The following is a 24,294-nucleotide window of genomic DNA, read 5'->3' on the forward strand; positions in this document are numbered from 1 at the left end:
ATACACATGCATGTATGTTTGTATGTTACTGTCTCTTTGTTTTGACATCATATGATTGTTGTAAACATGTGTCACCATCAAGCAAGTCATGTCATTTGTTTCCAACCTTCCATGAAAACATATCTAATCATGGGGAATATTACTTTGCTTGAAAAAAGATGAGGGTTGGCCACAAGAAGGGCATTTGGCTGTAGAAAATCTGCCTGAAAAAAAACGGTCTGATGTATGGAAACATGGGCATTAAACAATGATGATGATAACATATTAAAAATGCTACTTATAGATGAAATATATACTACCATCATCATTTTAATGTCAACTTTTCCATGCTTGCATAGATAGGATGGAATTTGTTGAGGCAGATTTTCTACAGATGGATGCCCTTGTTTCTAAGTAAGGTAATATCCCCATGGCCAGACATGATTTTCACAGAATATTGGAAATGAAAGACACTACTTGCATTATGGTGGCAACTAGCATGTGATATCAATGCAAGGAGACAGTAACGCATGCACACACACACATATACATACATGCCTGGATACATACATACATGGACTGGCAACTAAGTCCCCGCTGTTTTTTTAAATTTTGGAATTTATTGCGTTTTTAAATTTTAATCTATTTTTTTTGAGAATTCTATTTTTGAATCATTTTTGAATTTATTTTGTTTTTTATTCTGGTTAATTTTAGTTAATTTTTATTTATTTTCAGATCATTAAAATGGAATGTCAAGTTAAGAAAAATGAGCATTTTCGAGACCTCCTCTGTTTTGTTTTTAATCAAGGTTCTAAGGCCGCAAAAGCTGCCCGCGACATTTGCGTTGTATATGGAGAGGGTGCCATAGCTGTGATTGGTATGCCAAGTTCAAAAACACACCTTGTTCTGGTCGTTCACTTGAGTTCAATGAAGAGCGATTAAACCAACTTTTGCATGAAAATTCTCATCAAATGACAAGGGAACTAGCAGAGAAAATAGAATGCTCCCACACTGCTATAGAGAAGCATCTTCACTCGATGGGAAAGGTTCAGAAGTATGGAGCATGGGTCCTGCTTGCTTTAAGTGACAACAACAAAAATCAATGAGCCACAATCTCTGCTGGTTTGCTTGCTCGTCACCACTCAACTCATGGACACAAGCAATGATTTCTTTACCGAATTGTTACTGGCAATGAAAAATGGTGCTTGTACATCAATATGAAGCAGCGTAAGGAATGGCTTAGCCCCAGTAAACAAGTGACACCGCACATGAAACATGATCTTCATTCGCATAAAATGATGTTGTGCATATGGTGGGACTGGGAAGGGATTATCCATTATGAATTGTTTGAATGGAACCAAACGGTCAATGCAGAACTCTATGTTCAACAGATGGAATGACTCAACATGGTTATTCAAGAGAGAAGACCTAATCGCCAGCATGGAGTTCTTCTGCTGCATGACAACGCCCACCCTCATATTGCCAATATGACCAAGGAAGCCACTCAAACACATGGCTGAGAAGTGCTGCCACACCTACCGTACTCTCCTGATTTGGCACCAATGGATTTCCACCTCTTTCAATCTCTTTGAAATGCTATGCGTGGAGTTTCATTCAATACTGATGCAGAATTGAGAGCTTGGTTGGATCAATTTTTCGAGTCAAAATTGGGTGATTTCTACCAACGAGGTATTGAAAATCTTGTTGAACGTTGGGAAGAAGTTGTAAACAACCAGGATGAATACATTATTGATTAATTAGTTATTATTTTTATTAAACCTTTTAAAAAATTTAAATTTAAAAAATGGCGGGAATTTAGTTGCCAACCTAATATACATATATTTGGGTAAAGATTCCCTGACTCCCTTTGATCATAAATGACCATGGGATTGCACCTAGAAAGTTGTTTATGGCAGACCAGCGGTCACCCATGCATACCAGCTTCCCCTCTCCACACCACTAATGTTATCTAAGGGAAAGGCAAAGGCCAATACAGCTTGACACCAGTGATGCTGCAACTCATTTCTACAGCTGAGTGGACTCAAGCAACATGAAATAAAGTGTCTTGCTCAAGAACACAACACACAGCCTGGTCTGGGAATCAAACTCACTGCCTCATGATGGTGAGCTCGACATTCTAACCACTGAACCATATGACAGGCTTCTTTCGTTTTCTGTCTTCCAAGTCCACTCACAAGGCCTTAGTTGGTCCAGGGTTATAACAGAAGACATTTTGATGATGGTGCCATGTAGTGGGTCTGAACCCAGGCCCATGTGGCTGGGATGCAAACTTCTAATCACACAGTTATGCCTGATTATTACTAATGATTTTGGAATAATGAGGAAAAGATTTATTTATTGCTCATAAATATTTAGTGTAACACAACCTCCACCTTCTTCTCACTCATACACCAACATAAAGCAGTTGGAAGTACTATAGACTAGTATCAAATAATCACATTATATGGTCATCTAATTTCTGTAAGGCTTCATCGAACCAAATACTTGTTCTAAAGAAATAATCATATACATAAATCATGTGGTTTATTGTGAAAGAGATGAAACAAGTGATTACGTAGTTAAAATTTACTATATATTATTAAGTAACCATATTGATAAGTTGGCATTGAAACTGCATTTACTCAGCCCTGGCTAGTATCTTCAATTACACTATGCAATTTCATGTTGACGACAATCATTAATTATATAATGAGATACAGAAATTTGAGATTAGATTAATATTTATCCTCTGGATATAGAATAATTAATATGATACTGATTGTTGTAGCTAATGCAACTTATATTCATTGTGCTTTGACTATCCAGATTAAATGGCTGAAACTGACAATATCATTGTCCTCTCTCTCTCTCTCTCTCTCTCAATACTGTTGGTGATTGATTGATGTACAATTTGTTAAGCTGGGTTGCAGGAGAAATAATACTTAAAGACTTTTCAGATGGGGTAGCTAAAACCAAGTCAGTACTTGTCGAAAGATTTGAACTCAGTAATTCAGCTAACCAAACAGCTATCAAATTCACAGTTCTCTACTATACACAGCAGCGTGCAGTAGCACTAATGGCATTTATTTGCACAATGGCACTTATTTGTAGTTAGAAGTATTAGGGTTGTAGCAAGATGGTACCTATTTATAGCTACATGATATATATTTGTAGTTACATGGTATCTATTTGCAGATAGTTTGTATCTATTTATAGCAAAATGGTACCTATTTGTAATCAGATGGTACCCATTTGTAATCAGATGGTACCTATTTGCAGTTAAATGATATCTATTTGCAGCTAGATGGTACCTATTTGTAGTCAGATGATACCTACAGGAATTATATAATCAATTTCATTAGCTTACAGTTGTTTCTGCTACAAGAAGTAGTGCAGTCAGAGCTAAGTGCTTGTGCAAGAATCCACACCTACCTTGGAACCATACACATACACTGATCCCTTTATGAGTTTCATCTGATGTCCTTATGCACCACACAGCTTAAAGTGCACTTTATCACTGAGTTACTTAACAATGATTCTCGATGACCTACAGGGGTTATTGTTAATGATGTTCTGAACCTGTTGGATAAATTTGGCCATCCTGACAATGTCTGATCATTGAGAATGTCTCTTTCTTGGGCCAAACACAACCAGTCCCTAGCAGAGGTTTTCACATTTTCCCTATAACTTAACACAAAACCAATTATATATGGCAAATACATATACTGACAGGGAGAATTAGCTGTCTCGTGGAAGCAATAGAGGCACACTGTTGACAATTCCCATTAGGATGAAACTGTGCAGGTCAGTGTTCTAACCTTGCTTCATTCATGGGGCAGTTGTCTACCCTGTCAGTATATATAAATGTACTTTTACACAACTATAAGTGGTTTAACTCTTATTTCTAGCACATACATGCTTGAGCACATACAGTCACAATTAGTGACAACTAAATTTTGCCTATATGGTTTATATTGCATCCAGCAGCCCACAATTTTAATACTGCATAGTGTGTATGTGTATACACACACATACATATATGTATGTATGTATATATTTATATACATTTATGTGTCTGTCAGTACCTTTATAAGAAGGAAAATTCTTGAATCAAAAATCAAAGACAGCAGAAATCCAAAGAAAACTCTATACAAGTTAAATATAAATGTAGAACAAATAGTTATATTTTACATATTTAATTTTTTAGGAAAGAAACTCTGCATTCATTAACTCAGTACTTGAGAGGAGCTAATGAATTATAAAAAAACAAAATTCTTTGCTGAAACATTAAATCTGTAAAATACAACTATCTTTACACACACACACACACACACACACACACATGGCATAGCACATGTATGACTGTGTGGTAAGAAGCAAACTTCCTAACCACATAGTTCCAGGTTCAGTCCCACTGCATGACACCTTGAGCAAGTGTCTTCTACTATTATAGTAGACTGATTGAAGCCTTGTGAATGGATTTGGTAGGTAGAAACTGAAAGAAACCTGTCGTGTGTGTGTGTGTGTGTGTGTGTATGTGTGTGCGTGTGCATGCATGTGTATGTGTATCTGTATTTGTCCCCTTCCACCAATTTTTAGTATATGATGGAATTCAGGCAGAAGGAACTACCATTTCTAGCCATTTTAATCATGAATAAATAAATAAAAATAGAAACAGATATCTACTACAAACTCATGGATTACAAACTGTACTTTCTTTTCATATACTGCCATTCTAAAACTTAGCAAAAAGTATAGGCACAATTGTATCAAACATTACAATACATGATCAAAGATTAGAAGAACTGGATAAATTCAAAGAGTGTTTCCACTCAGTCTTATTGTAAGTGGTACAGAAAGGACAAAATGCTTAGATCCCTATACCCCCAGAAAAATAAGAAGTAAAGCCCTCCACCCGGTGTTTTACTTTACGTCTCTATTTTCAACATAAAAAGTAATCAAATATTTATTTACAAAACAACATACCTATTCTGCTTGGAAAAATCCTAGAGAATTAACTTATCATCAAAAGCAAAAGGCAACCAAAGACTTTGAAGAACATTCTAACTTCAGTAAATATTTTCAAATGAGTACCCAACCCTAGGGTTATCAAATGTGGTAGACCGAACTGTTGTACATGTCTGTACTTAACTGAAGGTTTGGAACTGAAATTTAAGGATGGACAAATCTTCCAAATAAAAGAAAATTTCACTTGCAACTCTCAAAATTTAATTTATGCCATAACATGCTGGGAATGCTTGCATAACTACATCAGACAGGACAGGTTTATCACTCTGCAGAAGATTGATGATGCACCAGCAACAAATAACGAAAAGAAAACTAGGAAAATCTGGTTAAGTGGACATATAGCACCATGTGCTGAAATAGAACCACCAAATTTTAAAATATTTCCTATGTTATAAATGCTTGGACTCTACCATGGAACAACAATGAATAAACGAAGAAAAACAATTTTCTGAAATATAAAGCCTGCTTGAAAGACTGACAAAGAAATTCCCTGAGCTAAGGGCAATTTGGATATGCTTACCTCGACATGCACATGCATATTCATATACTGTTTGGATATATATATCATTAACCTAAGTATGTATGCAAGTTAATATGTGTGTGCATGTGTAAAGTAAGCACTTAAATACTTATGACATACCTGAATACAATGTTGAAGTAATCTCTTCAACGTATATGCAAAAGGTGTAATTTAACTATCAATCTGATTCCTTCAATATATCTGACTACCATCTATAGGACAGTAGTTTGTTTAAAAATTCTAACTTGTCACTTAAATTCTTAACTCAACATTCTTTACATAACTGGTTAAGAACCATATCCTTTCGTTATTTGTCTTGTAACCTGGTACCCTACTTCTCTGCCCAGCTTCAAAAATTTCAGTCATATATAATCCAACCACTATAACTATATTCATTTGATAAATCCACACTTAAACTGATGAAACCAGTTATGTGTAAGTTTAAAAAAATCTAATATATTTAAATGAAATATTACACTTATTTTTGTCTCTTTAATTTGCCTGGAAAGATTATAGTAAATCTCTTAATGTTATTGTGCATTTTACCAATTCTCTGTTTATATAACACCAACCTAGAAATCTCCAACCACATTTCACTATATATAGCATAATCTACTATATATATTATAGATGTTATATATATATATATATATATAGCAATTTATACTATATATATTGTATATAGCAATATATAAATATATATATTTTTTTAATTAATATTTGGAAGAAGTAACAGAATGCCTCAAGGCCCACGAAACGGAACTCTGTTATTTCCACCAAATATTAATAAAAAATATACAAATACTTATGTTTTGAGTTCTATTTTTCTAGTTTGCATCTCCAAACTCTCTCTCTCTCTCTCTCTCTCACACACACACTCTACACAGCTTTACATATTTATATAACTATAATCTACTATTCTCTCTGAGAGTAGGAACATGAATTACTGATCTCTGATGAAGTGATAAAAATATACACTGAATCTAGTTAAGATTCATTTTCTTTCACTGCCATTACTGTTGCTGTTGTCATCAAATCTACGTTTATTCTATAATGCTGGTCTAAGTTAGACAGGAATTACCACACAACAACACAAGGCTATGTGCTCCTGTTTAGACTCTGATAGATTATTTGCTTATAATGACTATCTAGAGTTGGAGTTTCCACAAGCAGCATTTGACTGGGTTGAGTAAAATGATACTTATACACAGGTCTATGCTTGATCAACCTTGGTCAAGTGGCATGGATGAGGGTGTATGATGTAGGACCTGAAACACTGTGATTCTGGATACAATACTTATGACATGTCCAAGTATTGCATCCATATATGTATAATGAGCTACCCTTATTTGCTTGTAAGTGTTGAATCAGAATTTATTTAGAACAATACATTAAAGGCAATTAACGACCTCCATAAAACAGTGCTGATCACTCGAAGTGGATGGAACTCATGGAAGAGGGAGATCCAGGGGACAAAATACTGAAAGACGACCTCAGGATGCTGAACCTTATGGAGGAGATGACAAAGGACCGATATATCTGGCACCTTGCTGTACTCAAGAAAACCCATCCTCCACAGCAGAAGCATTAATGCTGCTTCCCTTGATGAAGAGGATTGGTTTGCAAGAGCTCTGTGCAAGTGCTGCATGAAAAGCATTTGTGCTGGCACCGCATATGAGCACTCGTGTCAGTGTCACATTAAAAACACCCAGCACACACTGTAAAGTGGTTGTCATTAGGAAGGGCATTCAGCTATATAAACCACACCAAATCAGACTAGCACCTGATGCAGCTCTCCTGCTTGCCAGCTCTGGTCAAACTGTCCAACCCATGCCAGCTTAGAAAACAGATATTAAAGGATAATGATCGTGATGAGAGACAATCAGATGTTTGAAGTGTTTAGTCTGACCTGTGCCAACATGGGAAGGTGGATGTTAAAATGGAGATGATGATGATTTACCTGTATTATTTAGAGCTGTTATTCCAGGTGCAGCTGCAGCAAGTTTACTGACCATTGTGCCATAGCCAAACCTTTCAAATTTGCTGACCTGTTGAAGTAAACAGTTCCATAATAAAAAAATGACTAAGGAACATTGATGATAAAACTCAATGAAAAATACAACCTGTCATGATAAGTCTGGAGACTGGATGATTTTTCCTATACTTTAAGATTAAAATTAACACACACATCTAATATATATATATATATATATATAATATATATATATATATATATATACATACATACATATATAAACGTAAGATCCAGGGACTGAGGTGCAGAAAGAAAGTTAGCTCCAATTAGTCTGTAGTAAATTTTAAAAAATACTTTCAGGGACAATAGTGGTTTATTGAAATGGAAGGTTGTGGATTTTTTCATTTTGAAGTATGATAAGTTGAAAAATGTCATTTTTATATTGCACAGTAGGTGACCAGGGTTGCTGTGTGTGCAAAAATGAAAGTATGAGAGGCTACCCAAAAATAACCTGAAACATCTCTGTAAGACAAGCCCACTGTAGTTTAGGTTTCTGCCACTAGAATCCACTTGATACGACCCTCAGGCATCAGTCTGCAAACTAGTGTTATCCACTGAAGTCGTACTACCATGTTGTGAGTCTTTGTTTTGCAGAGCTTCACCCCAGTTTCTTGATTTTTGTGATGGATGAAACAAAGGAACAGCATACTTCTGAGAAATTATGTTTTCTGTCAGGGAAAAGGATGCTGCCATAAGCAAAACACATGTTTACAAGTGGTTTTCATGCTTTCGGAATGGTTATTTATTGCTTGAAGACCAATTTCATTCAGGGTAACCGTTGACCTCTTGAACGAATGAAAACATCACAAAAATTCATGAACTGATCTTGGAGGACTGTTACCAAACAACTGACAAACTTGTTGATATGACTGGTGTGTCCTGGAGCTCCTGCCAACAAATTTTGTGTGAGGAATTGTGAAACATTTGTACCTCACTTGCTCACGGAAGATCAAAAGCAGTCACAACTGAATGTGTGTTGTGAAATGAAAGAACAGTTGGTAGTTGATCCAAACCTTTTTTCGAAGGTCATCACTGGTGCTATGGTTACAACCTGGAAATGAAGCAGCAATCAAGTCAATGGAAGCAATTGATGTTACCACACCCCCAAAAAGTGAAGTCCAATGTCAAGATGAAGCTGATTTGTTTCATTGATGTGAAAGGAATTGTCCACACAGAATTTGTTCCTACTGGTCAAACTGTTAACCAGATATTTTACTTGGCAATTCTGAAGCATTTGTGAGATACAGTAAGATGAAAATGTCACAGCCGGTGGCAAGATGGTGAGTGGTGGTTCCATCAAGACAATGTACCTGTATACACTGCCTTGAGTATGAGACAGTTTTTGACCAAAAGTGGCATGACCATGCTTACCCACCTTCCCTATTTACCTGATTTTTCTCCCTGTGTCTTTTTTGTTCCCCTGAATGAAAAATGTCCTTAAGGCAAAATGTTTTGCAGATGTGGAAGAGGTGAAGAAAAATCAACAGAAGCATTAAAAGGCATCACTTCACAAGAGTTCCAGGACTGCTTCAAACAAAGGAAAATGCATCTGGACCAATGTATGGCTTCAAATGGAGAATACTTTGAAGGCAGTAAAAGTATAAATATATAAAACAAATGAATAAAATAACATGGCAAAATTTCAGTTTCCTTTGTGTACTCCTTTGTATATGGCTACATCTGTTTACATGGACTCATATTATTTGCAAACACATATATACATGTGTGTATGTGTATATATTCTAAGTATACTTGCAACCCCTACACACACACACACACACACACACACACACGCGCGCACACACACACACACACACACACACACACACACACACCACACACACACGCGCACGCACACACACACACACACACACACACACACAGATTAGTTATAGGATTCATTAAAATCTAGGCACATGAACAGCATAGGACCTCTGAAATGGCTTTACAGTGAGGTAAAACAACCATGAAGGAATCTGTTAGCAAAATGCAGCAAATATAAAAGTACCAAATTCAATTTAAACTGCAGATCCCACTCAAGGCTGGTTCTAGGTGCTGTGCTGGTATAAAAAAAAGGACACAAATGGTGTTTAAAATTTACAACAGCTGTTTCGGTAGAATTTTACTGATGTATTCATAAATTACATCATAAAACATAATCTACCATCTCTAAGTAAAATTTTCAACAGATATTATTTCACCTGCTAAAACCTCTTCAAAATTTTACCTGAAGATGACAGATTATATTCTATGATGAAATCTATGAATACATCAATAACATTTTACTGAAACAGCTGTCATAAATTTTAAACCTCATTTGTGTTCTTTTATGTATACATATACTGTTGTCTCAATTACACAATAACTGTTGTCTAAATTATGCAAAGATGTGGCATGGTGCAGAGTCCTGTTACTAGACAAGATCTTCCAGCAGCCACCCTCTTGATCCAGGGTAGCACTACCTCCTCCAGGCACTTGATGTAGTCTTCCATGTTGAGTCTGAGGCCATGTGGGAAGACGAATGGAGGTATAACGTCACCATCACTAGTGATCACTCCAAACACCATGATGTTGACTGGATGGTTGATTTTTTTATCCAAACACTCTGAAATGTTGACATTGGAGCTTCCAGCATGAATACCAAGCAGTACAGCATGTTATTTCCAAATTTCTGTCAGAGTGAATTGCATCATGGGACTGTTTTTCTCACAGGACAGTAGGGTCAGTTGGCTGACCCTACCATACTGTGTAGTCGACGAAATCAAAGACAAACAATGCACATGCATGAAATAAATAATATAAAATGGCAACAATTTATCCATCTCATCCTGTACGTACATGTGTGCATGCATGCATACATACATACTGGTATTGACAGTCAGACAGAGTTGCATTACAGATGCATTTAGATACTTTCATATTGAGAGGTAAAGCAGTTATAGCTTGGTGTGTGTGTTTGTGTGTGTCTGTGATTGTGTAATAAAAATATGGTCCAAAATGTAAATATGACATAAAGTGTATATAATCAATAGTTAATCCAAGAAATTAATTGGCAATCAGAAATCTATATAAATCCATTATTGTTAATTTAGAATTCCTTGCCACAGAAAAAAGAAAAATGTTTTATCTTTACTTGAAGCTGTTTCTGAAAACGTTCATTCATGTTGGCTACACATTTATCGATAACTTCAACCTTTGTGATGAGAGCAACACCTCGAGCAGTATTGGCAAAACTAAGTAAGCTGTCTTCAAGAACCAACTGCCAACTGGAAACATTGAAAAACAGGATAGAGTCATGAAAATAAAATTCAAATTATCAAAATATTTCTGCATTTTAGGATATTGAATAGTCTGAATAAATAAATAAATTGAATAAATTAACCATTTAGCATTGAAACCAGCCAAATCCAGCTAAAACATTCTGTTTTATGCTTAAACTGGTTGGATCTGGCCTATCACACCTACCACACAATGTCCTTCTAAAAATAAACAATCACATCATTGAAATCTTAAAGGTATGACATAATGCATGGTTAATTCAAAACAATGTGAATAAATAAGTATTAGATTTGACAGAATGCTAAAGGGTTAAGGGAATAATATAATTGTTTGATAAAGCACAAAGCCAGCTTTTACAGGAGAAAGTATAGATATAATCAAGTCAAAGGATGAAAGTTAGACAGAAAAGATATCTTTTAGCTTTTAATTGTTTCAGTCATTGGACTGCAGCCATGCTGGGGCACTGCCCTGAAAAGTTTACTTAGATAAATTGACTCCCAGCACATACTTTTTATTTATTTTTTTTGAAGTCTAGCACTTATTCTATCAATCACTTTTTGCCAAGCTGCTAAGTTATGGGGACAAATGCATACACACACACACAAACACACACATGACAGGTTTCCTTCGGTTTCCTTTCATCAAATCCACACACAAGGCTTTGCTCAACCTGAAGCTATAGTAGAAGACACCGGCCCAAGGTGCAATACAGTGAAACTACCTGAAGACATGGATGAGAAACAAACTTTTTTCTTACCACAGTCACACCTGCACCTATGATATGGCATGGTTCTTTTTTTTCCCCTCCCTTTCAGTACTTTTTCAATACTGAAAATTGTGTCTTTAGATCCACTTGTTCAATACTTCTGACAATATGGTCTGTTATGCCACACCATGTTTTCCATTGTTTAGCTATTTCTCATAGCCTCATCAAGTGATTGTGTTGTTATATAACTTAGGTGCAGGCATAGGTGTGTGGTAAGAAGTTTGGGTTCAATCCCACTGTGTGGCACTTTGGGCATGTGTCTTCCATTATAGCCTCAGGCTGACCAGAGCCTTGTGAATGGATTTGATAGATGGAAACTGAAAGAAGCCTGTTGCATATGTGTGTGTCTTTGTGGCTGCTTGTTCCCTACCACTGCTTGACAACTGGTGTTGGTGTGTTTACATCCCCATAACTTAGCAGTTTGGCAAAAGTCCAAGAGAATATGTACCAGGCTTATAAAAGAAAATAAGTAATGGGGTCGATTAATTTGACTAAAATTCCTCAAGGTGGTGCCCCAGCATGGCTGCAGTCTAATGACCGAAACAAGTAAAAATATAAAAGTTGAGTGGTAGCTATGTTCTTCAAAGACAGACAAGTGGCAGGTTTTATACACCATTTATTTCTGCTGTACTCTATTATGGTGAGGGTAGCAGTGACTCTTATTATCCAATTTGAGGAATGATCTAGACACTGAAGAGTCTCCATAGTATTGAAGTTGAAATGTCAGCTGTAATGTATTTGATGTTGAATTTTGCTTCCTCACTGACAAGGTGGAAAGAATTGAAGTTTTATCTTTTATCTCTTTTCACAAAATCCATTCCAGTGCTGTAAAACAGGCCAGATTATACAGTTGTATTTTGGTGATGTAGGAGATCTTCCACCTTCTCACATAACTGATGCCTGACACAATAATTTGAATGTGACTCCTTCAGTAGTTTTGTCTCTATTATATCCAGATAGCATAAATGGAGTTAGTGAAGTTGGTAGTACATCAGGTAACCAAAAAGTCAATGAACTGACCATCCCTGCTATTGCATACTACCTTGTCTGTGACCAACACATCTATCTTTCAAACAGCACAATTTTCTTAGCTGATAACATTGTGTAACAAAATTTTAAATTTTTTGTCTTTGATCAGTAAGCATTATTTTCCATTTGCTTCTATCTCAAAATCAAAGGAAATGACTACTATTCCCTTCAAAATTTGCAAAATTTAAGTGTTTTACTATAGAAATAGAATAGAGTTACAGACTAACAATGACCCATTAACTGGTCAGTATGAGTTTAACAGCCAATCAACTCAGTTAACAGTAACTTTACACTACAGATCAGGCATTGCAATATATAGAACTTCAGGGAAGTAAATCAACAACACAGGTGGTATACAGCTCATATATTCCACATCACTTTTACAGATAATGCTTGAGGAAATCATAAATATTGCAGTTCCTAACAGGAAGCAACTACTTTAGAAAATGTTTGTATATCATAAAATATTCGAAAATAGACATATGAGAGGGAGAGAGGGAGAAAGAGAGAGAGAGAGGAGGGTAAATCATGAGTGTATTACTTCTTTCACTTATGTTCAATACTGTTCTAGATTTCAAATTGTTTAGTGAAATAAGTGAAATTTTATAAGTTCTTCTCATATTGACAAAACTGAAACCTCACAATATTTTTGATGTTTAGTAAGGTTTAATTTAAGTCTGAGCATTTTATTACTAATATCTTTAGGTAAATCTATATTAAAAGGTATACATATGACTTGACAATAAGCTTTTTATTGAAGGCGACGGTATAGAGAAGTCCTGAGTTGCTGTATGTTGGTGTCTGTTGCTGTTGCTGGAACTGGAACTAGCTGAGTCGCTGGAATATGGCTGAATCGCTCTGTGGTCAGAGGTTAGTCCTAAGAAGGACTAGAACCAAAGACTGATATTGTGAATGCTGGGGCTTTTTATAACATGCTAGAGGCTCCAGAAGAAAATCCAAAAGACTGTGTCATGGGACCTTATCCTAAGGCCGAGATTGGTTGGCTTACACACTGGTGCGAAATAAGACTGCACCAAAATCAACCAATCAGAGTAGCAGACACACTGAGCCTAAGCAGCCGAAAGATGGTTGCTATCAAAGACGACATCATTTCTAATATATCTCTCAAACAGTGAGGATACCACTGAGCTACGCTACATATTAATACACTCAGGCCAAATGGATTATGCTGTCAGTTAGTTAGCTGAAGGGAGACTCGAAGAGTTTGAGAGAAAGAAAGAAAGAAAAAGTGGGAGAGAGAAGTTTAAATGATGTGAAGAAGGGAGAAAATAATAGTCATTACACTAAGACACAGGGAAGTGGCTAGTTAAAGGAAGAAATGAAGAGAGAGAGAGAGTGTGTGTATGTATGTGTGTGTTAGCACTGAGAAGTACAAGAAGGGTATCGCTATTGTGTTGTGTGGTTAGTTAGTTGAAGAAAGAGGTAGAAAAAGAGATATAAATATGTTAAGTGCAAAGGCATGTGGGATAGTTGCAGTGAGAGAGAGAGAGAGAGAGAGAGAGAGAGAGAGAGAGAGAGAGAGAGAGAGAGAGAGAGAGACTGAGTGAGTGTTGCTTGAAAGGAATGCAGGAGTGGAAAGCAGTTACATAATTTTAAACCTAGTATAACAAAATATTGTGACAGACAATAAAAGTTTAGTTGTTGTTACAGGTTTTAATGTATAACCATTTGTATATCATCAATTCACTGATGTATCTATGTGGCTAGATAGATTCATTGAGAGATAGAAGATAGAAAGACAGATAGCTAGATATACTGATACATAGTTAAATCAAAGTGAAATAACCTTAGCAAATAGCTGTGGATCTAACTTTTACCTGTTTATGTGTAGCAGTTGATGCCATGCAAGGTCATCACAATTATTTAGTTTTCTTATAATTTTGAGTTATTTGGTTTAAATGTTTGTCTGTATTGTTAGAGTAGATACATACATCAAATGTAAGTAGAAAATGATAGATAGATAGATAGATGGATAGGTAGGTATGAAGGTAGATAGATAGGACAGTAGACAGGTACGTAGAGGTTGATAGGTAGGTAGAGGTTGATAGGTAGGTAGAGGTTGATAGGTAGGTAGGTAGAGGTTGATAGGTAGGTAGCTAGCCAGTTTGATTGATTGATTGCCTCTTCAATGCAGCCAATGTGAATTTTTATATCTCAAGAATCAAATGTTTCAGAAAAAATATACAATTTCATAATACAATTTTCAAAATAATTGTGGAACTTCCATAGGTACTGCTAATTATAACTAATATTTGTTGCTGATGTTTGCATCATAGATGCTGACAAGTATCAAATAATGAAATATGTCCAGAGTTGTCCCCCTTAACAAAGATCAGAATTTTTTGCTAAGCATGAAATTTCAATTATCTGTAAAATTCTTAAGGTTTTAAAATTATTTCCCCTTTTGTTTGATTGTTTCTATCAATTACTACTAGGATTTTGTTTTCTTCTTCCAACTATGAAGCAACTGACCCCCTCCACCTTCCAAATGATCTTTGCCAGCAATTGTTATTATATTTTAGAAACATTTTTCCACATATAATCTTTTAAAATATGTGATGAAGGATGTACTACACAACATTAATCGGTGGTGTGTAACTTCAGAATCAAAGTTAGGCACCAAAATGAAAGATGAGATTGAGAATGAAGATATGGAAACTAAAAGATTTCACAATTGAAAATTGGTGCAGAGAAATTCTAATTGACACATGACCGTAGAAAGAATGATTTAGAACATAGGCGCTGGTGTGGTTGTGTAGTAAGAAGCATGATTCTTAACCACATGTTTCTGGGCTCAGTCCCATTGTGTGGCATCTTGGGCAAGTATATTCTACTTATAGCCTTAGGCCAACCAAAGCCTTGTGAGAGGATTTGGTAGATAGAAACTGGAAGCCTGTTGTGTGTGTGTGTGTATATATATATCATCATCATCATCATCATCATCATCGTTTAACATCCGTTCTCCATGCTAGCATGGGTTGGACGGTTCGACCGGGGATCTGGGAAGCCAGAAGGCTCCACCAGGCTCCGGTCTTATCTGGCAAAGTTTCTACAGCTGGATGCCCTTCCTAATGCCAACCACTCCGTGAGTGTAGTGGGTGCTTTTTACGTGCCACCTGCACTGGTGCCAGGCGAGGCTGGCATCGGCCACGGTCGGATTGGTGCATTTTATGGAAGCCAGTCAAGGCGGCACTGGCTTCGGCTACGATTCGGATGGTGCTTTTTACGTGTCACCGACATGGAAGCCAGTCGAGGTGGCGCTGGCATCGGCCACAATTCGGATGGTGCATTTTATGGAAGCCAGTCGAGGCACCACTGGCTTATATATATATATATATATATATATATACATATATATATACATATATATATATATATATACATATATATATATGTATCTGTGTGCGTGTCTGTGTTTGTCCTCTCATTACTTTGACAACTGGTGTTAGTGTGTTTATGTCCCTGTAAATACTAATAGAATAAGTACTAGGATTAAGAAATACATCCTGGGGTGAATTTGTTTGACTAAAACCCTTCAAGGTGGTGCTCCAGCATAGCTGTAGTCAAATGATTGAGACAAATAAAAAAGATAAAGGAGAAAAAAATACCTGTAGCATAGGTGACAACTGGGAATTTATATGAAATAACCTGCATTGGGCTACAGGTCAGACATGAGGCTGCTGAAAAGTTCCAACCAAACCAAAGGTAATATGACTTTGTTTTCCATCCTTGCAGGGTTGATAACATAAGTATCAGTTGAACACTGAGGCTGGTTTAATCAACTAAGACCCACTCCTGAACTTGTTGACCTTGTGCCAAAATTTGAAATTAATATGGAGGTGGAATGATATGGTTGATAGGCTGAGAAACAGGCTTAAAAACCTGGAAGGAAGGAAGGTGGTAGGAGGGAGTATTACCTAATAGCTAGAAGAGCAGCTAGGTGGCAGCTATATTTGGCAAAGAGTACGGCAGATAGAGATTTAAACATAACATGAGGATCAGAGGTGTAAAATGATTAGGATTGCAAAACAGTGTGTGAGTGAGAACTGAGATGTCATTGGTGAGAAGTGTATTTGGGACAATGAAAACATACGCACCATAATTATGGAAGACAAGCAAGTGTCTTCCATAAGAAAGACACTATTGTGAAAGATTGTTGAATGTGGAAAATGCATGGAATATAGGGAGACTATCTCATGCTTAAACAAGAGGGACTAGCAATTAAAGTTTACAGCAGTGTGGTAAATAAAGCAATTAAGGACAAGAAAAGAGAGAGAAAATCTGTTGGTCTGTAGTTGCAGAGGTGTTTAAAAAAATCTTGTGAGGTAGGATTCATGATTACTACCTGGGTAGTTAATCAAGTTATACAGGCAGGTGTCATGCCTAAAGACTGATGTAGCACTATTATTGTAAACTGCTACAAAGGGAAAGGAGGTGCCTTACAGAGAAGAAATTATAGTGGAATCAAACAACTGGATCATATTATAAAGTCATGGAAAGAACCATAGCACAGTTGATCTGTGATAGATCAATTGAGTAAACCTAGAAGAGATGCAGCTTGGCTTTGTGCCTAGAAGAAGTACCACTGATGCAATCTTCACTGTGAGGCAATGGCAAGAGAAATATTTGGTAAGACTAAACCATTATTTCTGAAATTCATTGACTGGAAAAGGCATTTGATAGGGTAGCATTCTATCAAATCATTGTTGACACTTTACTTACTTTGTTCATAGTTTGTACAGTTTCCACAGTCTAAGAAAACTTGGTGTAGACAAATGGCCTGTGGGAACTGTACAAACTATGAACAAAGACAATAAGTAAAGTGAAATTCAACAATGATTTTAGTGATGAATTTAGTGTGAAGGCAGGAGTCCAGCAAGGTTCAGTCTTTAATCTACTCTTATTCATCAAAGTCCTATAGGTAATCAAAGAGGATTTTAAGACTGGTTGTCCATGGGGATTCCTATATATTGATAATCTAATTCTCATAGCTGAATCTATAAGTGAATTTAAGAGGAAATACCTAGCAAGAAAGCTAAACCTAGAATCCAGAAGCCTCAAAGTAAACTTGGTAAAGTTTTTTGTAAGGTCTTAGTAAGTGGGAAAGAACACAGGACCCTGGTGTCTCCAGGAATTGTATTTTGCTTGATAAACAGAAAAGTAAGTATAGATACCATATGTTGTATCCAGTGTAAGCTATACGTACACAAAAGATATAGTAGAATAACAGATAGACTAAGAGAGGAAGTAAGTTTCATATATGATAGATGCATCTAAGCTGTACATGCTACAAGAATACTAGAAATAGATTCTCTTAAATGTCTGGATAGCTCACAACAAAAGTTGTTGATAGCTTTTGTTACCTAGGAGATGTAATTAGCAGGGAAGGTAATTGTTCTGAAAGTATATTAGCCAATCTGACCATGTAAACATACAAAGTTAAAAAGTTGACTTACCAGCTTTTTGAGTTGCTTTTTAAAGTATCTTTTTCTTTGTCATCTTCTTCTGGTATTGGTGTCTTAGAATTCTCAGCTTCAAGAGAGGCCTATGGAATCAAGCAGAACTTGCTAAAATTATTGATATACAAGAAAAATTACATTGGTATATACCAAGGTGACTTATAAAAGAAAGATGTGAAAACCACCAGTCTTCTTTCCAACACATAGATAAGAAGAAAGCGATAAAATTAGAAATAGCTATAAATGGGATCTGAAGGCCACCATCAGGTGGAGCATCGTGGAACAATCTACACCATATGTTAGTAGATCAAAGAGATGCAGGTTTTGTGAGGCTGAAAGATCTCATACTGCCATTAGATCTAAGATCTACTAAATTCCAGATCTGAAATTTTTATTAAATGTAGGCATATGGACAAATTTCTCTTGTTGAACTGGAAGACACCACTCTGTCCAGATTCAGCATGTAGTCCCACAGACTTTGACATAGATACAAGCATATGTTTTACATTTTGTTTTTTATTGTTTTCTTATAATGGTTATTCTGATAATTTTATTTGTACTTTTTTAATTTAATTTTATTTTTATTTTTATTATCTCTCATCTTTTATTTCCTCACATGTTTTCACAGCATGTAAGCTAACTTATTGAGCCACCCTATCTATTTTATCTAGTAATTAGCACCACTGCTTAAACTATAGCTTCTCATGATTGGGATGTGAGTTCTTTTTGTTTAACCTCCATTCTCTAGAGGCGAGGACATATTTATTGCTACATCTATTTAACTTCAAAATAGCATTCCCCAATTTACTTTCTCAACCGGTACCAAGATGAGAGAGTCAATATGCATTCTACACACTTTGTGTGAAAAATTCTAAATGTTAAATTTTAATTCACCTGAAGAAAACATTTTTTTAACATGATGTAATCGATTAGTTCACCAATAAAAAACATATCCAAAACAGCTGTAGTGATCATCAGCCCATTTGTTTATTATTTATACTACATCACACTCAGAACCTTCCCTACATTGGATGTTGAGCCTACAGTGGACCATGGATTGCATGCTGGAGTATACTCTTATGCGATTTTTATGTATATGTTGTATGTATTTAGTCTACACTTGTGAATGTATGCATAACAGGAAGGACAGATATGTATATACTCTAGTAAATATGTGAGTGTCTGTACACACAGTCGATACACAGGTATGCTGTCCATGAATCTATCTTGGAGTCCTTATTGTTAAAATACCTCGTTTCTATTGAATCTTGCAAATAATTATATATATATGTATATATACACTATTGGAGAAAGGTTTAAAGCATGCCGTTAAAAGAACATTTTAGATACAATTGTATAGTGATTACTCCACACAAAAGTGAAGTAGAATCACTGAGCATAAATCAAGCTGAAACCCAATAAATCATAAGTTAGCAGTTAATAAATTTCACACCTCTAAAAATAATTGCAATTGATAAAGTAAACAAAACGCCATAATCATAATTTAAGTGAATGCAATCCAAAAGAACACAAGAAAACACAAGTTGAACATTGTGCAAAGTTTCATAACATATTAAATGGTAATACTGCATATAAGCAATAATAACTAGAAGCTGACAGAATAGACAGAATTGATAATTAAAAATTTTTATTAATTTTTCTGTTATTAATATGATCTTGTTTCCAGACACATGAAAAGTAAATTTTCTCAAAAGTTTAACCTTTTAGCATCTAGATAATTCTGTCAAATGTAATGCTTATTTATTCTCAATGTTTTAAATTAAACAATGCACTATCTTGCAGCTTCAATGATGTGGTTGTTTATTTTTACAATGATCTCGAATAGGTGTGAGATGTTGGATCTGGTCAATTTGAACATAAAGCAAGTAGAGTATTTCAGCCAGATATGGCTGGTTTAAATACAAAAGGATTAAAATATATTCTAACGCTCCTATATGCTTGTATATAAGAGTGTAGGCACAAACCTTCAACAATCTAAACACATCTGTGTATTTAAGTATACAGATGGGTTTTCTTTCTCATTGGTTTCAGTCTTTAGAAAGTGGCAGTGCCTGGGGCAGCTTTGAATGTTGTATTGACCCTAGTACTTCAGTCAGGTACTAAATTTATCAAATTCTGTTTGATGAACTACAAGATTACTGTATATAAAGAGATATGTCATAAACTCAAACATAAACACAGACAAACACACACACATGCGCACACACTATCTTCACCATCGTTTTTACATCTGCTTTCCATACTGGTATGGGTTGGATAGTTTTAGGAGGTCTGTTGTGGTGGACAGGGTCTTCTTAAGTACAGCAATGTGCAACATATCTTGGTCCTCTGTTTGTTTTCCATACAGATGATGTCGCTGAGTAATTTTCCTCAGTGATTTATTTTTTTTAAACATGCTAATATTTCATGTCTACTTGAGTACAACATATATCTCTACTAAATGATTTTGTTACATTACCAATAACAGTGATATCTACTCTTTACCAAGGTGATTGGATAAGGCAAAAATATTTCACACATTTAAATTTTGTGTGTGTGTATCTTACCTCAATCCAGGCATATTTTATGCAGTTGTGGAGCTGATAATTCTGTAGGATATGTAAACCTTCACAAGTATTGTACAGTAGGCGACACACATATAAAGTTTCTGCAACTGTCTTCTGAGATGGCCAATTAAATTTTTCATTTCCTGAATTCATCAAGCAAATCTCAGTAAACTGAGCAAGTTGATGAGCAACAGCAGTCCTGAAAAGCAAGTTGAAATTTGATGACACTTGATACATCATAATGTCCTCTCTATAATGACACAGATAAACGCTGATGTTATCACTTTCAATAATGACATAGACATACTCCAATGTCCTTACCTTCTATAACGACACAGTCACATCCCAATGTTATTACCTTCTACAATGACCAAGACACACCAAAATGTTATTACCTTTTGTAATGACAGACACACCTTTAAGTTATTACCTTCTGTAATGATACAGATACACCACAATGCCATATGTTATTATCTTCTACAATGGCAAATACACACCACAATATTATTATTTTTTATAACAACACAGTCATAACCCAATGTTATTACCTTCATAATGACAGACATACTCCAACATTATTACATTCTTTAATGACAGACAGACCAAAATGTTATTACATACAGCAGATAAAATAAATAGAATTAAGTTCAGTATTGCAAATCAACAAACTATTTGTTAATTATATAATTCTCCCACTGCTTACATATGAGTAATTTTCCTCAGTGATTTATTATATAGTATTTAAAGTGGTGGATCATTCCATTCTATGGGATATTCTGATGACACCTAGAAGGTACTTCTTTTCTATTCACCCAAGTGAATGGAGCTTTGGCCAAAAGGAACTGATATCATCAGATGGTATGATGATGTTTCTTGAGCCTATCCTGCTCCAGGATGTGAGCTAGTGTTGCAAGCACCTAGTCATGGCGCCACTTGTATCTCTGTTGTGTAAGTGCTATTTTGTGCCCTGACAAGCTGTGCCAGAGTGTCCCTTTCTTCACAAAGTCTACACAGCAGGTCCTCCTTCAAACCCCAAATGTACATATAGTATTTGAAGTGGTGGATCAGTTCATTCTGTAGGAAAATATATCTTAATTCAACTAGCTACAAATCTTATATGTAACATATTTCTAACATCAAATATGACCATCGAATTAATAGTTAAAAAACAAAATAAATAGTAAAGAAAGAATAATTTAGAAAAAGATGAGAAAAAAATGAGATGATGCAATTTATCATCCTTGGTATATGGATGTGAAGTCTCATGTACATTCCAAGCTATGGGGATATTTTTCACTGCATTGTCCTTTAGTTTCTAGGCGTACTGAGAGAGAGAGGTGGTACTGATTCCACCACTGAACTTAAAGAAGTTTGTGTGCTGGTTGAAATATATTTTTAAATATGTTCTCTCTGAGTCAAGTATAGTTTGTCTGTATACTCCAATCTGGTGTTATAATAGCTTTTCATATCTCCATCATAGGGAGGCATGATCCACTCAGTGGTAAGTTCTACCTAAATTTACAAGAATGTGTTGAGCAGAAAATGATTGGCTGGTTATATGTTTATTGTTGTGTGATCTGTGAGGCAATGTTGTGCAAGAAACAATAACTGGCTTTGGTGTTGTTTCAGAAGAAAAGAGCATGAAACTTATGTGAAACTGGAAAATACATATTTAATAATAATAGATGTTATTGAAGAATATTAACATGTGTGCAAGACTCCACATCTCCAGATTGTACAAAGATGATCTATCTGTCTCTCACAACATCAATAGTTAAAGCATAGATAACTCACTTTTGTTTCATTCATGCATTATTTATCCCCACTTAAACATGGATGTTCTCTTAGAACACTACACTCCAGAAGATACCATGAATGAAACTCCCATATTGGCTTTTGGTGCAAAATGCATTTTTGCACCATTTTGCATTTCACAGTATGAAGAATGTGTGTATGCATGTGTGTGCAATAGATGAGAATGTGAACAAATGTCACACTCTAACATTTCGTCATCTGACACAAGATCCCTTCCTCTAAAGTCCTCTTCCTTCTCAAAATTCCTTGTCTTGCAAGTTACTTGGTGACCCTGCTGGAGCTGGAGTCACATAAAAAGCATCTGGTCCACAATGTGAAGTGGTTGGCATATAAAAACCATGCCAAAACAGACACAGAAGCCTGGAGTGGTTTTCTACCTAGCTAGCTCCTGTCAAACTGGACAACCCATGCCAGCATGGAAGGTGAGTGATGGTGATGATGAGGATATATATATATATATATGTACACACACAAACAAGTCAAAAATAAAAACAAAAACAGAAAAAAAAAACAAAAGTCAAATGGATGCCAAGAGAAAGTTTAAGATAAAACAAAAGGGGCTGTGATGTTTATAGCATGGCTCTTCATCAGAAAGAGGAAAAAGTCCAGAGAGAAGGAAAATGAAGCCCAAGAAAAGCACAAGTGCCATTTCATCGCTGAAGGGACACACATACCTACATGAGCATATAGATCCCAGTTGTTATCACAACTCTCAATGTGTTCCATTGTGGGTGCTCAAGTCTCCTGCTGTACCACAAAACACCACATGTTACCAACCAATGAACATGGCTGTTTCTCATTTCCAGTTATGTTTAGCAATTCCTACAGGTATTTTATCCACTTTTTTACTGTCTAAGGAGTTTTTTTTTTCATCCAATATATTATAAGCTATTATCTATAGTTCCATTTATATTTGAGTAGCCCCTTAAAAAGATTCACTCTCTCACTTTTACAGATAAACTCCTAATCCCGATAACTGTCTGACATACAGTAAACATGTTGTTCATTTTGTATAAGTGATTATATCTATTTTATCTTATTCAAAGGGTTTTTTTTACTCAATATTATGTAATTTATTACTTATAGCTTTCTTTGGAAGAGCAACTTAAAAAAAAATTATTTTCAAGTTTCTCAACATTTCAAATAAGCAAATGAGCCAAAACATATACAGATATATATTTGTGTACACACACACACACACACACAGACTAAATGCATGTATACATTTATATGAACAGTATATGTGAAGAAATACTCATACATTATTTACATTTGATGGATATTTGTCGTCATCTTGTTTGTTGTTAACACGTTTTGGCTGATATACTCTCCAACCATCATCAGATGTTTTGGGGAAATTTCAAACCTGGGTTCTATTTCCTAAGGTATTTTTCAATGTTATTATTATTATTATTATTATTATTATTATTATTGACTTTGCACAGCTTCTAATGCTGGAGATGTACTACAGTGTCAGCTGTTCAGTACTAGTGAACTAAGGTAACACCTCTTATTTTTCAAGCACCTTCTGGAGTATTCGAGTAGTTTCAAGTAGTGCTGTTTTCTGCAAGTGCTCCACCCTCATTGCAGCCCCTATTTGTTCCATGTACTTCTCAGGGTTTTTGCTCACTGTTCCTAGGGCTCCGAAAATTATTGGTACTACTGCTACCTTTTTCATTGACCACAACTGCTTAACTTCCCAAGCTAATCTGACATATCTCTCAAATTTTCTTTCTTCCTTATCGCATACCTTGTTGTCAGCTGGGCATGCTATATCTATGATGTTTTCTTTCTCA

At 35.6% G+C, this 24,294-nt stretch overlaps 1 protein-coding gene across 2 annotated transcripts in view; it reads right to left on the reverse strand.

The window, feature by feature from the left end:
• Positions 1–24,294, reverse strand: part of LOC115210521 (protein broad-minded) — a 247,424-nt gene that overhangs the window by 67,798 nt on the left and 155,332 nt on the right. For both annotated transcript variants that reach the window (XM_036502208.1, XM_036502209.1), the window contains exons 17-20: positions 20,684–20,882; positions 18,114–18,202; positions 10,696–10,828; positions 7,488–7,575 (exon numbers count right to left, since the gene is read on the reverse strand). In XM_036502208.1, coding sequence (XP_036358101.1) covers positions 7,488–7,575; positions 10,696–10,828; positions 18,114–18,202; positions 20,684–20,882 — 509 coding nt within the window. The remainder of the gene's footprint in view (positions 1–7,487; positions 7,576–10,695; positions 10,829–18,113; positions 18,203–20,683; positions 20,883–24,294) is intronic.

This window comes from Octopus sinensis, linkage group LG4 (assembly GCF_006345805.1).
Source record: "Octopus sinensis linkage group LG4, ASM634580v1, whole genome shotgun sequence".
Lineage (NCBI taxonomy): Eukaryota > Metazoa > Mollusca > Cephalopoda > Octopoda > Octopodidae > Octopus > Octopus sinensis.